Below are 17,147 nucleotides of genomic sequence, written 5' to 3' on the forward strand. Positions count from 1 at the left end.
GTTGTCATGGTGCAAATGTCCCAGTGATAAGATCTAACCCCACCTAGGTGGAATCCTCACTTATTGTGAGAGAACTTCTTTTAGTGTTGTGAAATTTTTCTCTTAGCCAGGCTGGTGCAGGGATTTTAAAACTCTGTCTCTACATGGTCTGATTACATTCCAGTTTTATACATAATAGCACGAATTACATACTTTATTTATAACAAATGTATTGTGATGTTGGCTTTTTGCATGTTACTTAATGTTGGAGAAACTTTGCCTAGGTTCTATGATGTAATGCATGGTATAGAGTGTCTATTGTTTATGTAGTCAGTTTGGAGAAGGTGGGCAGAGACAGAGAATCTTCACATTCCTGGAGTATCTTTTCAGAGAAAAAGAAGACCCGAAACCAGAGAGAAGAATTGATGGAGGGAGCAGAGACTGAATGGAGCCAAGGAGGAAGATAAGGCTGTTGGGATGATACTTAGAAACTCCAAAGAATTCATGAATTATGCATGATGGTGATGAATATGCAATAAGCAATGTACTTTTAAAGACCATGTTTTGGATGTAGAAGTGTGCCTTTGGCTCTGCCAAAGCACCCGGCCATAATACCCTTTTTGCGGTTGTCTCCTAATTTTTTATTAAATTTTTCTTAAATTTTACAAAGAGTGAACCTCGTTTTTCACATTAAGTTTTCCAAGACACCTATACATATTCATTACCTAGCCCCACCTAGCCTCGACTCCTATTACAATGAGCCCAAAAGTCATTTACATCTCCATTGTACCTGTGCTGTGTCGTCTGGTGGTCGTGGGCAGGGGTCTCCGGGATGAAGTAAGTCCTCCTCAGATGAAGTAGAGTCTTCCTCATTCTGAACTTTTCACCTTGCTTCCCTGTGCATGCTCTTTATGTCCCTGGCCCAAGTCCAAACTTCAAGGCTGGTTTAAATTAGTTTTAGGTTCAAAAACAGGATCTTCGGTCAAGATTCCTTCCCTTTATCAGTAGTCTTCTATCTTCTCATTCTGCTTTGGTAGGCACAGTAAGTGTTGAGCAAGCTGTATGCATTGTTTTTAACAAACAGCTTCTTAGCAAATCATTTAACCTCTGCTTCCCCCTCCTCCCCCTGATTCAAAAGTATACATGTGTGTTGGTACATGCGTTTGGAAAGCTGGGAGGAGAGAGGTTTGTTAACTTGCAGGGAAAACCTTTTGCTCATGTGAGCTCAATTACTCACTTGTTGGAGGTGGTGAATTTACCAAAAGAGGTAGAAATAAGAGCTGCTAAGGGACATCAGGCAGGGTACTCAGAAAAAACAATAGGTAATCACCTGGCCAATGGAGAGTTTCAGAAAGCAGCACTTCTGCCAGAAGCCTCTGGGATCCTCCCTTTGCTCCCTGTGACTCGGCTGTTGCTAGGGGGAAGGGGGAAGTTGTGGTGGTGCTGCTGTCTTTTCCACCAGAGGAGTAGAAGACAATTCAAGGTGGTGGGGCAGAAGAAAGAAGGGAGAATTGACTTACAAAGGACAGTAAACAGTGGATGCCAGGAGGTTTGAGCCAGCAAATGCTAAAACAATTCCATGGGGGGAGTCATTGTGCCTCTTGAGGATTGGCAAAGACCTTCCTCGGGATGTACTGCCTTAAGTCTTTTTGTTTTAGCAAAAAGAGCTATTGAGGGGTGCCTGGCTAAAGTTAATAGCCAGACTACAAAGGAGACTGCAAGGCAGGGGAGTGACCTTGGGCTATACATCCTTTCCAAGGATGTCAGGTATATTTTGCTGAGATGCCCTGGAGGAGAGAGCTTAGATATCCTCTGGTACTGGTATGCCAGCTGGTAGGGTGGCCAGAGGTGTTTCTAGTCACTTCAGCAACTATTTGATCAGTTAACAAATGATTTCTGAATATGGGATTGTGACGGGGGGAACTCATTTTACAGGGTGATCCTTCAAAGGATTATGGCTGCTTTGAGAATTCAGTGGGACCTCCATACCCCCTGGCACCCTCAGAATAAGTTCAAGTAGAAAGGATGAATGGAGGAATGAAGAAACACCCTTTGAAGGTGGTGATAGAAACTAAGATGCCATGGGTATGGCTTTTGCCATTAGCTTTGGCAAGAGTAAAAAGCCAAACCCCCAGGGGATATTCAATTATTCCCCTCTGAATTGTTTGGGATTGAGAGGAAAGATGTGTGCTAATGTCTTTACAAACAATTTGATGGGTGTTAACGTCTTTGAAATGGATCTTAATGTCTCTACTGACTTTGGGCAGCAGGTTCAGTAGGGGGCCCAGACAGTTTGGCTCCCGAAACAGGCAGGGGTCTGCAAAAGCCTGAACTTCTGAGCTTTGGGGTATAACAGTAGGTTCAAGGGAGGATATGTGGTAGGTGGTTCAGGAAGGCTGTACCTTCCTGGTACCTCAGCCAATGGGGAAAGGAAGAGGGCAACATGAGGCAGGGAGTTTAGGATAAAAGGAGGCTGTCTTCTCCAAAACCTTGAGCGAGAAATGGCCGTGGGCATGTGCCCCAGTGGAATCTCTCCCTTTATTTGAATAAAGTTGGAGGACTCTAACGCAACCGGGGGCTTGTCAGCACAAGCCCCGGCGTGCCCTCGGGCAGAGGGGACGCGGCGTTGGCCTCCACAGAGTCCTTGCTGGACGGCTCAGTGGAATCGGCGTGGGATGGGTGCGTGCGCTGGCTCCTCCTCAGAGGAAACACGTCGGGCAGCCGATGATCAGGCTGGTGTTCGCCCGGAGGCAAAGAAGGCGGGAGGGGCTTCTGGTGTGGGTTCCAACAGGTTTATTTGCAGGCGGGACCAGGGACCAGCAAAAAGCCCCGAGGAGGCGCGGGCTAGCCCCCTTTATGGGGGGGTGGAGTAAGGCAGGGAAAGGGAAAACAACCAGTGGGGTACAAGCAGAGGGGAGGATACAATTTTTCAGAACAAATGGGGAAAACAGGGAGGCAGGAGTCATAACAGGGAACCAATTAATAACTACAAAAGGGAGAACTTTCTGGAACAGGGGGAGGTAATTTAGGATTGGGAGCCATCCAGGGGGAGGTAACCTAGACGGCAGTGATCTCTTCTGGTGACTGACATTTGATGCTTTCAGCCCGAGAGCAGGCTGAGCCGCCCCAACAGGACTCCTCTGTCTCCATTGTGGACACTGGCTTTTCATAGTGTGATTTTCTTGCCTGGAGCTGGAACAAACTCTCCTGTCAGCCACTCTCGGCCTGTCATGGCACCTCCTGGTCCCTCTGGCCAACTTGGCCCCTCTCTCTGGGTGAACCCATTCTAGGGCCCTTGGCCCTTCACAAAGAAAACGAACTCTCTGAGGGGCTCCTGCCGGCTTCTCTGGGATAGGCTGCATCGCTGCACTGGGCACCTCGCATATGCCTGGGATCCACCTGCCTTCTCCGTGTAGTAATGGTGCTGCTTGGGGAACAAGAAGTTCAGTGCTGTGCCAGGTCCGGCTCCTCTGCCTCCTCCGCTTCGCCTCCCAGTGCCACTGCCCTCACCCCACTGCAGCGGGGCTTGCACAGCCCACGATGCCCATCCTTTGTCCACCCTGTTATGTGGCTAAAAACTTCCACAACCATGGTCACTTTCTTCTTCCAATTCCACATGCACTCCCTGTCTTTGTATCCCCCGTGCTCCTCTTTCTCAATTCAGTCTTCTGTTATACACTAATAAATCAATGTACTCTATCTTCCTGTATTTGATACAAAATTTACCTATACTTGCAGGCAAAATAACACCTTCTGGGTGGTTTTTTATCCTTTTAACACCATGAATATACTCAGGATTATTCTGCAAATCAAAAAAGTAAATGAACATGTAACTCCATTCCATTCTGAAAAGAATGAGATAGATTTGTCTTTACAAACAAACCGTGGGTCTGCTGATAGGTAGATACTGAGAGATGAAAGAAGCAATGGGAAGAACCATAAATTCCATAGGAAAAGAAAAAAGGGGGGTATACATTAGAAGGGGGTCTGTATTAAGCAATTTGGGAAGTCTGTACCACTCAAGCACCTCAGCCAATGGGGAAAGAGAGAGGGAAATGTAGCCGGGAAATTAGGATAAGAAAGGAGACTACATCCTCTAACAATTTGAGAGACCCCAGGGGAATGCCCCATGGCCCCTCCCTTCATTTGGATAAAGTAACAGGACTCCTCTGTCTCCTTTTTGGACATAAACCTCTGGTGTTTGTGGATTAATTTTCCTGACAATTCCTTCTACAAAACAGCATTAGTTGCAAAATGGTCAGTCCCATTAACACGCCACTTTTTGCGATCATTTAGCTCATGCATCAGCCACCAAAGATAACAAGTTGTTTTCTTTTAAGGTTTCACACACACCCCCAACCCCCACCCCCAGCCTCTTCCAGTTCCTTAAAACACAACTCAAGGGGAAATTTTGGGGATCTATTCTTCCCAAGATAGTCCCACTCCATATTTACCACTGTAGATACAAAAATGCTGCTAGCAAGGATTTTCTTGTTATTTTCTAAGCCCATGAGAGACTTTTCTCTCTCACAGAAGAGGTAGCAGAGTTATGTAAATAACCAAACACCTGCAGCCTTGAAAGTCTTGTTTATAGTACAGTAGAAAATATTTTGACAATGGATGTTTTAGGATTTTAGCCAATCACCCCAAGGGATGGCTGATCCTTTGTCCAATTAGACTATGAAGAAAAAAGTCTATAAGGGTTTGTAAAATAATTAAATAAATCAATCTTGCTGCACAATTCCTGCCTGCTGGATCTTCTCTCCTCCTCCCTACGGCTTTGGGACACGGTAATATACCCTAGGGTTGCAGTAATGTACCACCAACAAAAAAAACTTTTCTACATCTTTAAAACATATTTTAAACCTCTTACAGCTTTGTTTGTTTTTAATAACCTTTTACAATCTTTTAATACATTTTTACAACTTTTTACAATCTTTCCCTCAACTGAAATTATGCTATGAGCATTCCTGTGTTAGCTAGCATGTGATCTTACATAAGCCAGTACAGTTACAAAACCTCTGAGCCCTGCATCGCTTGTGTTAACCACTTAAGAGTTTTCCAATTAGCTGGGCACTTGTACTCCCTTAAAAGTACAGTTTTCTGATTAGCTGGGAACTTGAATCCTCTTTTGATATTCACTTATGTAGTTTTACAATCACTTTTAATAGAAAATAATGAATTATATCATCACTTTTATAACCCAATCGTATTATAGAGCTCAGTTTCTGGGGGTATTCTGTGCTGCAGCTTATGGTTAGATAAAATTTTATACCCACAATAATGCCTTAATAAAACCCAGAGGTTTTGCCTTGAATTCACTGGATTATAACATCAAAGGATCTCCCTGAAAAAAACCTTTGATGCACAGCAGAGTCCTCCATCCCATAAATCCACAGAGCATCAAAACCATTGTCCCATCTGGGGTCACAAGTAAATTGTTACCAAAATCCTCCAAAATCATTGGGATAAATAAGACTCTCTAACACTATCTTTTAAGTGTTAAGGAGTGTGTGTGTGGCTGACAAAGTTCCAGCCTCCACACAGATGCCGAAACAAAACTTTTTTTAGCAAACAAAGAAATTAATGTTCATGGGTTCTAAGTTACATAATTCTCTTCATTAATTAGCATTCTATCCTCTATTGGTTATTGATTTCTTACTCTTCATGCTAATTTGAACCACATTCTTTAGTCCTCTTACCATCTTTTTCTCAGATGGGAGATCTCCTACTTTCCAGGCCTTAATCTCCTCTGTATCTTCTGGTTACTCCAACGTCCTAGAAGGGTCATAAATTTAAGATCCCAGGCATCCAATCTTCAACTCCCTTTGGCTTTGTTTATTGAAGCTTGTCAGGGTTAGTTTTAGCAAGGTTTCAGTGATTTAATGATGGAAGTAATAATAAGAGCCTGTGAAGAAACCTAACTAGTGCTGGCTAAAAGTGGGCACTGCTTGCAATTAATTAAAACAACTAATTAAAGTAAATAGTTAGGAACATTATATCATTTCCAACAAGCAGCAAGCACAGGCACCAGGGCAGGAGCTTCCCACCCCAGCCACAGAAAATGGAAAGTGGTTGTAGTCCTCAAAATTACAGCAGGAATTACTGCTATTCACTGCTCAAAATATATCTGTTACCAGAACCCAGCAGTCTCAAAACCCAGCCAGGGTGCCCTGGAGGTGCCAGGTGGATGCAGAGCTTCCCAGATAAGCAGATGGAGCAGGGCACAAGCTGCCCCTTAGTGAGTGGGGCTCAGGGGCATGCAGAGCTCCATATCATGGATCAGGAAACACAGGGAAGAAACTTGAGCCCAGTCTTCTGACTCAGCCCATGCCACAGTGGCACAGCCAGCCTTCCCCTGCCCCATCTTGCTCACCAGGCTCTGAGCTGGGGATGCTGGTGGGGGGAGAGTCTCCTTGCTCAGTTTCCATACACCCCATCATTTACAGCCTTTATGATTACATTCAGCTCTCTGAACCAAATCATTAGTCCCCAGCACAGCTCCCATGCTCTAATTTAACTCTACTGCTTGCATTCACCTCTGCCTTTTGGCAGCATCATCAGGGCCTCTGTGGGTGCAGTACTCCAGCCACCCACCCTGCCAGAGCCTCCCTCAGCAGCCTCAAACATCCCTATCATTACTGAACCAGGCCAATGCCTTCAGTGTTAGGGCATAGGACTTTAATGTCCTTAACACAAAAAAAATTTAAAATATAATAAGTGTGTCCTGTTATGTTTCATCTGCTTGGTGGGGTATGACCTGCAAATAAGCCTCTTTCAGACATTTGAGAGAAAGTGAGTTTTTATCTCTCAGTCAGGTTTCCTAATTGGAGATGCTGCAGGTTTGAGCATCAGGCAGAAACAAGAAAGACTCAGATTTTGATGCCAACTGTTCAGATGTTAAACTGTATTTCTAACTGGGGTCACTGATACAGACTTTGCCACTTTTGTTCCATATCCTACATTTACTTGGGATTTTGTTATCTCATGCAATCATTTACATCTAACTCCAGAGCAAATTCAAGTTCAGATCCAGGAAACTGCAGCTGCCTTGAGACATGTCTACTCACCATCAAGTAACACTCCTATCCACTGTCCAAAGCCTGCTCGTGGCCTGAAGAGACACAGACTCAAGCAGACCAAAAACATGTAAAACAAATAAAGCAGCAGATTCGACTCAGAAAAACTGTCAGGAGTAACTTTGATCCTGTGTCTGCCACCATCTACCCACCAGCAGACCACAGCTACTGCTGTTGGGGCAGGTGTGCTGTGACAAGCCTGTGACCCATTCTGCAGTCCTGGAGGGACACCCAGCAGTGGTCACCTCACAGTGATGCCACGTATCACTGCTTATAATGACTCCAAAGCTAGAAGCCTCAGGGCTCTTGCTTCACTGGTGGCTCATGCTGGGCTTCATTTACCTACACACAAGCCAGGATGGTTCTTCTTCTTGGTTTCTTACACTGACATTAATTAGTTCCCACCATGTCTCACCCATGCACAGCTCTCAGCAGGCACAAAGCACAAGTTAAACACATGCGGTGGAAAGTAACAGCAGTTGGGGTCATTTGCTTCTGCTGCCCAAATGCAATGCTCCAGGAATGGAACAGAAATATAAGGGCAAGAATTTCAAATTATATCCCTCAATTTATTGATTTGTTTATTATATGGGGCAACACAGCCTAGGGTACATGGAGGAGTCCAGGGCCATCCCTGGATGCAATCAGCATTGCCACCTGCAGTGGTCCAGTGTTATGGAACCTGTGCAGCATCAGTGTGATCAGCCTGCAGAAGAGGAGGCTCAGGGGGGACCTTCTTGCTACAACTGCCTGAAAGGATGTTGTAGCCAGGCAGGTGGCGGTCTCTTCTCACAGGTAACAAGTGGTAGAACAAGAGGAAATGGCCTCAAGTTTTTCCAGGGGATGCTTAGATTTGGTAATAGGGAAAATGTCTTCAACAAAAGGGAGGTCAGGCATTGAAATAAACTGTCCAGGAAAGGGTAAGCATCACCATCACTCCACCACCATTCAAGAAACGTGGTTGTGGTCCTTTGGCATGTGGTATGGTGGTGAACATGGCAGTGCTGGGTTAATGGCTGGACTCAGTCTTACAGATCTTTTCCAAATTAAACAATTCCACGATTCTATTGTGAGAGCTTTCTCCCCCAAAAGGCCTCCTATGAAATCATAGAATCATAGAATGATAATCATAAAACCATAAAATGTGAAGGACTTCACCAGCCGAAAATGTTTCCTGGTTCAGATGCCAGTTAAATGCATGCAATCTAATCCTTCTGTGCCTTTCCAAGTCTGAGATGCCAGGAGGCTCAATACAGGAGGGCTTGGGGGGGATCTCACCTCTTGGGGGTCCTGAAACCTCCTTCCCCCTTAATCCAAACACACTTCAGCTCTGGAGCCAACAGAACTCATGGGTGAAGGTGCCTGATGCTTGAGAAGGCTGGTTCCCTCCTCTGTCACTACTGCAGTTCGGTACCACTCCTCTGGCAGCTCTGTACATAAATTTTTACACCTCTGAGCTAAATTAAATGAAGCATTAAAACGTTTCAGGCCTCTTGGCTTCAAGCACTGGTGACACTAAGGATTTACTGAGCAGCCAAAGTCCAACAAGGTCTGTCCAAGGGGTGCCCTTCTGCCCTTATTCTTACCTATAAATGTTATTTATCAATACTATATGTAATAAAATAAGTACTTTTAAGAGCAAGGCAACACTTTTTATTTTTATTTAAAAAGGCCTTGATGGCAGGAATATAGTGTAAAAATCATTGGAAAAACTAAAAGGCATCAATACATATTGGAATATACACTTTTTACATAAATTACATTTATTTATTTATTCTTTCATTTGAGGTTCTTATTCGATATTGAGGTCTAATAGTTAATAGGTCCTGGGATCTGGACGTTTAGACCACCGTAGTCTAACATGTACATGTTCATGGGCCATTGCTGAAAGAGAGGGAGAGAAAAAGAAAGCAAAAGCCTCTGTTAGAACACAACACAAAATCATGCATCAAACCTCTGACATGTTCCAACACTGGCTGTTGCTCCCACTTTCCAAGTAAGAGAACAGAACCAATACCAAACCAAAACACCACTAGCAAACTTGACAGAAAACCTTTTAAGTTTATATTTCTCCTGCGCATTTTTGGGGAGTTTTGTTTGGTATCACCCACAACTGAAGCCAAGCCCTGAGGAAGCGCAGTCGTATGCATCTCCCTGACTTTATCTCCTATTTTTCCACTTTTGTGGCATTCTAGAGCTCTGCACTGCTCTCAAAACCAAGCTACAGGTACACCCAGCACAGCTTGGACCATGGGGAACCACCGGGTCCTGCTGAGAGGCACCACAGACCCGAGGTGATGTCACCAGCACTCGTGTTTTAACCCACTGGGTTAAAACTGGGGTGGAGGGATTTGCTGTCCCATATGCAGCACCCACTAAAGCTGAGCACCCCCGAGGCACACTGCAGGAATGTAGGAGAGTCCCAGGGGGTGTTGGACACTTTGCTCTGCTGACCTCCCCCAGACAAACCCTGCAGACAAAGACAGCCCCACAGGTGTGTCCCCTCCTTCGCCAAACCTGCTTGTGCCATTTTACATCATACTTTATAGTGTTAGGCAGGCAGAGAGAGGTGGTGACAGTTCGAGGAGAACAGAGAGCAGCATCCTGAAGCAGAAAGATAGGTAGGCAGTAACCCCCCTAATATCTGGAAGGCTTTACCACAAGTGAGATCTGATTTGTTGAGGATGTAGACTCCATATTGGAAGAAGAGGAAGAGGAAGATGAGGAAGAGGAAGATACCGAGTTCCCTTCGGAGATCCTCTTCCGCTTCCGTTTGGGAACACTGATGTCTTTGTCTGCAAGAAAAGCGGGAAGGCATGAGGTGTCTGAGCCCTGAGAGTGGTCCCTAAATGTGGGGACTCATCTGCCCTCTCTGACCTCGCCTGTCACAGAGCATCCCCCTGCAATGTTCTGGTGTGGCCTCCATGACCTGGCACAGAGCTGTCAGCTTTCCTCACACTGTAGGCATGCTCTTGCTTGCCAGATCTCCCTTCTCTATTCATCCACCTCTTTTCATAAAACTAATAGGATCGTAATTATCTCTAGGACTGCTAATTCTGACACATTTGATTAAAACTGTCTGAGATTTATTGGGATGATGGGACAGAGAGAGAAACGCATTCCCAGTGATGACAGAAACCTTGTTGCCTTAGAAATTCAACTGCTAAATGATGGCTCAAATTAAGGGCTTTAACCAGGGAATAAATTGCTCATGGTGAGTAAATTGCTAATGGGAGAAGGATAATCACATCCTCCAGAACATGCTGGAAGTTTGAGCCAAACAGCCCAGTCTGCCCACAGCTCACAGAAGTGGAATCCTCCAGGAGGATAGTATACTCTGGAACAGATGCTGAGCCTGACTTTTTGTAAGGTAGGATCTTCTTCCCATCCTGCCCTGAGGATGTGGGAGGTTCAAACACCACGTCACAACTCCCATCCATTTTCTCTCCCACAGTGCCAGCAAAGCCACAGTTATGTCCTAGCCCTTCCCTTACCTGTTTGTTTGGCCTCAGTGCAGATTTCAGCAAATGGCCTGTGGAAGAGACAAGGGGTGAGTCAGTTGTTTCACTCTGTGTGCCTGCCTGTGCTGGGACACAGCCCAGACCCTGACCCTGACCCTCCTCCAACACTCCTTTGTGTGGAGAGGGGACTTGGAGCATCCCCAGTGCATCCCGGAGGGAAGCAACCTGAAAGAACTCAGCTGGATCTCTGAGTTACTTGCCCCCATGTGATGTCCCTTCCCAGTATCATCATCCCAAATCGCACAAGAAAGGGGACAAATCAGCCCTGCTAACTCTTCACTGTGCCCACCCATGGGCAAGCACCTCCCTGCAGCACAGGACAGTGGATGCCAGGGATGGAGCATCCACCACACAGGTGGTGGCTCTGGTGGCCTCATGGTGAGTTGCCCTTCTTATGGCTGAAGAAGCAAGGACAACACTTAACAAATAGAAACCTCCCCCATCACAAAGCTGGAAAAACTTACTGGAGCTGGTTTATAATCACTATTCGGATGCTCTCCCGTGCCTTCAGGATCTTCTCCAGCCGATGAATGTCATAGGTATTGGGATTTCTGAAAGGGATATCGTCTGGCAACCCAGTAACCTCCACAGCATCAGGACTGTCCCTGATGAGTTTATAGGGCACCATGACAGGCCGGTTCAAGCCCAGAGCCTCTCCTGTAATGGCAGAGCAGAGGACAGCACAACAGCTTTACCCTACAGGGCTCCAGAACCAACCAAGTGAGGACCAAGAGCCCCGGGGGACTTTGGGAAGCCATGGGTGCTATGATGCCCAACCTTTGCTGTAGTCACGTCCCACCCAGCCATTTTCATCTACCTGCCCAATTTATTGTCTGCTCTGTTAGTCTCCATTTAGAATTCTGTCAGGAGCCTCAGGTGAGTTCAGGACACACACACAGCCACACTTGCCCAAGCCCATGGCTGGACCAGCAGCAGCAGCATGCAAGACAGCCCAGGACAAAGGGGAAATGGAAGAGATTTGCCCATTTCATCTTGCCTCTGTATGTCAGCAGGTCTGGGCGTCGCCCAGGATGGACATCAAAGCCATCCTCATCATCACATCACATCACATCACATCACATCACATCATCCCTGCCCATTTCTTGAATCAATTTATCTCTTTGGCCTCCACAACATTCTACAGCAGTGATATACCTCAATTTAATTCCTTGCTGCATTAAAAGCCCTTCCTTCTGTACAATTAAATCCACTGCTCACCTCTCTGGGTACCCCTCCAGTTCCTGCTCAGTGGGGAGCAGAGAACATCCCTCACTCCTGCACTGTTTCTAACTCTAAGAGCCTGGTCCCACCTTGCATCTCTGCAGCCCTAAAACCTGAAGGTGTTAGTGGCTACACAGCCACGTTTCTGGTTTTCCTCCTGGAGAGTTTGTCCCATCAAAGGCTGACATCAGACTGAACAAATCCTGCTACTGTGCTGCATTTTGCCATACTCCTTCCCCTCTCCAAGACTGAACAACAAGGTCATGGTCCCACCTGCCAAGAGTGAGACACAGGGACGTCCCTGGGGACAGGCTGTAACATGGAGCAGCAGGACAATATCTGCACTGCAGCAGCTGCCATGTGCTTGGGCTATAAATAGAGGGGCCTTTGTGGAATTAATTTTAACTGTGGCTGCTCTCAGCAAAACCAACCTTACCCTGTGATGTGTACAAGCAAGAGACTCACCATATTTTTCATTGAAAAGCTCTTTCACTTGCTCTCGGAGAATCACCTTCTCTCCAAGCCTGTTGGCATCGTCTTCATCTGCAAAAGCAAGAAAGGACAGGGGTGAACTTACCTTGTTTCCTTCTGAGCCCCTGGAAAACCAATCTCACTGATATAATGCAGGACAGTATCCCTGTCTCTCTGCCCCAGCATGGCCTGGGGACACGTCAGAGGTGCTGCTCTGTGCTGGTACCCTGCAACACCTTTCAGAGCTGTGCAAAGCAGCTCTAAAATGCTGCCAGATCTCCATTTGCCATGTGCTGCCACAGCTAAAAGCATTTTATATCTACTTTGCAAGGCTGTAAATGACTAGAAAAAATGCAAAGCAATGAAGACTGAAGCCCTCAGTGCCATGAAGGCTCCCACAAGTGACATCAAGGAATGAGAGAGCACTTTCATGGCTAAGCTCCTAAGTGAAGTATTGTTTTATAATATCCTATATAATCAGCTTGGCTTTACTAGCTTTTTAAATTATCCTCATTGTGCTAAACAGTTTCTCTTTCATTCTCTCATTTCAAACGAGGTGCCTAAGACAGTAGATTTTTACACTCAGCTATTTAGCATCCTCAGGAGGCTCTAGGACAAATGACTAGGGTCATGATGCTAACCTTTGACCTAGGGTCAAATGACCTTAACCCTAACCCTAACCTGTCCTTTTCGATGCCTTTTTTCCCCCCACAGGTATAAAGTGAACACATCTTATCTGCCTCTTGCTGCAGTCACCCCTCCAGCTCCTAGCCAGCTGGGATGTACAGTGCAGGACCAGCTCAGTGGGGTGGACTCCCCACCTTCTCTCCTCCCAAAGAGGATCCTCACTGCACCCAAGGAAGGCACTGTCACCCAGACTGGCAAGCCACTGGGTAAAAATAACGAAATCACTGAATGGTTTGGGTTGAAAAGGACCTTAGAAGACCATCCAGTTCCAACTTCCTGCCATGGGAAGGGACAGCTTCCACTAGACTAGGTTGCTCCAAGCCCTGTCAAACCTGGCCTTGGACACTTCCAGGGATGGGGCAGCCACAGTTTCTCTGGACAACCTGTGTCAGGGTGTCCCCACCCTCAAAGGGAAAAAATTCTTCCCAATATCCCATCCCACACATCCCTCTCGGCAGTGTGAAGCCATTCCCCTTTGTCCTTTCACTCCAGGCCCTTGTTCAAAGTCCCTCTTCAGCTCTCTTGGAACCCCTTTAGGACTGGAAGGGGCTCTAAGGTCTCTGTAGAGCCTTCTCTTCTTCAGGTGAACACCTCCAGCTGTCCCAGCCTGTCTCCAGAGCAGGAGTGCTCCAGCCCTTGGGTATATTTGTAGCCTCCTTTGGACTCATTCCAACAGGTTCAGGGCTTTCTTGTGTTGGGAGCCTCAGCCAGATGCAGTGCTTCAGGTGGGGTCTCACAAGAGCAGATGGCTATTCATGGTGGGCTTTTACAGCATCAAGGTGATCTCTGAAAACCTTGGCATGAGGGATCCAAGTATCCTCTGCCCACAATCTGCAGCTATTTAGTTTCATTTTGAGCAATCACATGATTACGATTTTTTATTATTTTGAGCAATCATATGATTTTTGTTTTAGTTTTAAGCAAACACATGGCTGGACATTTTGTTTTAAATGCAAGGTGACAATCCACTGCAAGTCCCTGCCCCCCTGTGCATGGGACTGATTTCAGTGCTCAGCACTCCAGGCAGAAAGACCCCCATCCCACACCTCAACCACTCTGCTGATGTGGGTGCTGGAGAGAAGCTGGCAACCTCAAACCTCTGCACCCTGTTACTGCAGGGTATGGCCTCAAAAAAGCCTCTTCTCCACCTGGAAAACAATTGTTTTGCCTGGATATAACACACACAAAAAAAAAAAAAAAGAAAAAAAAGAAAAAAAAAAGCAACCAACTTTCTGTAAAGAGAGCTCAGGGCCAAGTTGTGCTCCAAATCCAGAAATGGCAACAAAGCAGCTTGAATGGCATGGAGGAAAACATATATAAAATAGATGAAAGTCAAATGTTGCCAAGGAATTCTGGTTTCTAGGTGATGCCTTATGGTGCCACTCTGGAGGCCACGGCAGACCAGAGGGGCCAACCCTGTGCACTCCCTCTGTGACTTCCTTGTCATCAATGCTCAGTTTCTGGGCTGTATATACGTACCCGTATGGATGTGTAGATGGTAGCAGACAAAACTACACCAAATTTCAGTGTTCTCACTCGTTTAATTCTCTGGGACTGAAAAATGCAGCAGGTCTCTCCTTTCCGCTCACGCCCCAAGTGACCCGAGTGCAAGAAACAAGATCCCAAGGGGGTTTTTTCCACCTTGAGGTGGGTGCTACTCCTGAATTCCCATTCAAGGGCACAAACAAATGTCATGACAATCCTGGAACTGAGCACGCATAACAGCGAAGCCAAAGAGGAGGCTCTGGCCAACAGCACTGCTTCCCAGGGACCTTCCCCTCCGTGCCCAGGTAAGAGGGATCTCCATCTCTTTTTGATTTTACCCATTTGGGTTTGGGAATTAATCACTCAAGGAGACCACTGGTGCTCTTGACATGTGCTTAATCCCTCCCATAAAGCAGGTTTATCCATGCTGCTAGCTTTAGGTCTATGGTGGGGTTTTTTCTTTGGTTGTTTTGTTTTTGTTTTGTTTTTGTTTGTTTGTTTTAAAATAGTAGCTAGTCTATTAACCCTTTTTTCCCCAATCCTACTTGCCTGAAGTCAGGACCCCTGCACTCCACAGGTACTTACAGACAAGTGGTCACATTTTTAAAGCACCATTTGCTTTTTTCCTATAGGACTTGTCAGAGCTCAACATTTCTTTGAGAAACACCAAGCTACATTTAGTAATTATTAAAACTGAGGTTTAGGTGTCTGCTGTTGGGCAACAGAATCCAATGTGTATTCTTCTAGTGACTCACAAAACCCACACACAACCAAATCCAAGGTATCCCATGGATAAATAATGGTTCTGTCTGTGTTCATGATGTTATGTGCAGAACCTTGATCTCAGTGGTGAAGCCACAGCACAGTTGGGTAGGATACCCAATGGCACCTTCTTCCTTCCCATGCCACCACCTGTATCCTCAAATGCTGCTCAAGGGGATGCCTGTTCTCCACTCAGCCACTGCTCATGGAGTAACAACCTCCCAAAGACTTGTCCCAAAGCCCGTTTCAGCAGGAAAACTGTCACTGCCCAACATATCCTACTGAGAATATGGCTCAGATCCCTTCTGCAGGCAATCCCAGACTCATCAAAGAGATACTCAGCCAGGGCAGGATCCTTACAGCAGCCAGGATCTGGCCCTGAATCCTAAGAGGATTCTTTCCCCTTCCAGCTTCCATGGCTGCAATTCAGTTATACCTCTGTGTAAATCCGGAATAAACGTGCTGACTTTACTGAGGCTATTCTGCAGTAACTCAGGTTTAAATGCAGTTAGAATTAGCTTAACATATGTATGTTTTCAAAGCAGAGCTATAAGCTTGTGGGAGCAGCAATTAACACCCAGACCCACAGCCAAAATCCCAGCTGATGGCACTGTGGCTGGATCTGCTGTAGCTATGCCGTGCCCTGCCACAGGAACAGGCGGGTGAGCTCCTCCTTACACCCATACATCAGCCTGTATCTTATGTCCCTGGAGCCTTCATGGCTACCCACCAACCCTGACCCAGAGTATGTGTTAAAGCAAAGCAAAAAAAAAACCAACCCAAATCCATGCAACCTCTCCTTGTGAATGGCACGTGTATTTGTAACAAAGTAATTGTTGGGACACAGGGATGAAGGATGAGAAGAACGTGTCAGGTTTGTTTGGCTGGAGTGATGGCATCGATGCTCAGGGACTACAGCAACAGTGCTTAGAAATGCAGAAAGGATTAATAACAACAATAAAACACTGTATCATTCAGTTCTGGATATCACAGGGAAACAGAGCAGAGACGAAAAAACAATACCTGAAATTTGGGGGGTTTAGACATTTTCATTCCCATATTAAAACACAAGTGCATTTCTTGTCTGCTACCATCTACGATGCATCAACTGAGCTACGTACCATTCAAAGCAGCATAGGCTTTTTCCAAAGATGTTATCCGTCTAGGGGCTACAGCGCAAGTTAATGGAAGACAAAAAAAAAAAAAAAAAAAAAAAAGAGAAAGAAAAAGAGATCCATGAGTGCTGCAGCTTGGTTTCTTGGTCATAAACAAAAGCAAAACCCAGGATGATACTGTCTCTAGCAGCTTAAAATTCCTCTGGTCCCTTGGCACAGGGACACTTTTGGTAGCTAATAACTGCTGGGCAAGTTATTTACTGGTGAGCTGGGCTCTCTCCCTCACACCAGGACCTGCTTTGCTGGAATGTGCTTAAGCCTGCAAACATCCCTTTGGCTATGCCACTCTCCTGAGCAGCTCAAGGTCCACATGTGCATAGGGATCCATGGCCAAATTGGCAGCATTTATGGCACGTGCCAGTGCAGCAGCAGCTGTGCTGCACAGCTGTTCCAGTGCCAGAGGAGAAAAAAATATCTCAGGTTAAAGCAGATGAAAAGCAAACAGGGAAATTGTGTCAGTTCTGCAGCAACAGGGGAAATAGGAGAAAAATGAATCCCTAAGGAGAGGCTGGTGCTTGCCACTGACTCCAAAGTTGTAAGTGACATAAAAAGAAATTAATTTCCTGTGGAAGAACAGCAGGGATGGGACTGTGACCAGGATTTGCATGATGGGCAAAAGGAGGAATGAAGTAGCTCATCCTGCTGAAGTCACAGCCACAGGGAGAGCTGGTGAGGAGGTGCAGCACCAGGGCAAGGAAGGGGCTCAGATGGGAGGCTCTTGATGTCAAACTGCAGTGTGCTGACACTGGCAAACTGAAGGGGACTGG

At 46.0% G+C, this 17,147-nt stretch overlaps 1 protein-coding gene across 1 annotated transcript in view; it reads right to left on the reverse strand.

The window, feature by feature from the left end:
- Positions 1–8,867: 8,867 nt before the first annotated feature.
- GTF2IRD1 (GTF2I repeat domain containing 1) overlaps positions 8,868–17,147 on the reverse strand; it is a gene marked incomplete at both ends in the record, with an annotated part of 49,421 nt that continues 41,141 nt past the window's right edge. Inside the window, 6 exons of the mRNA XM_082294533.1 lie at positions 8,868–8,942; positions 9,717–9,853; positions 10,553–10,590; positions 11,044–11,236; positions 12,266–12,343; positions 16,327–16,374. Coding sequence (XP_082150659.1) covers positions 8,868–8,942; positions 9,717–9,853; positions 10,553–10,590; positions 11,044–11,236; positions 12,266–12,343; positions 16,327–16,374 — 569 coding nt within the window. The remainder of the gene's footprint in view (positions 8,943–9,716; positions 9,854–10,552; positions 10,591–11,043; positions 11,237–12,265; positions 12,344–16,326; positions 16,375–17,147) is intronic.

Source organism: Coloeus monedula (assembly GCF_965178545.1).
Source record: "Coloeus monedula genome assembly, chromosome: 20".
Classification (NCBI taxonomy): Eukaryota; Metazoa; Chordata; class Aves; order Passeriformes; family Corvidae; genus Coloeus; species Coloeus monedula.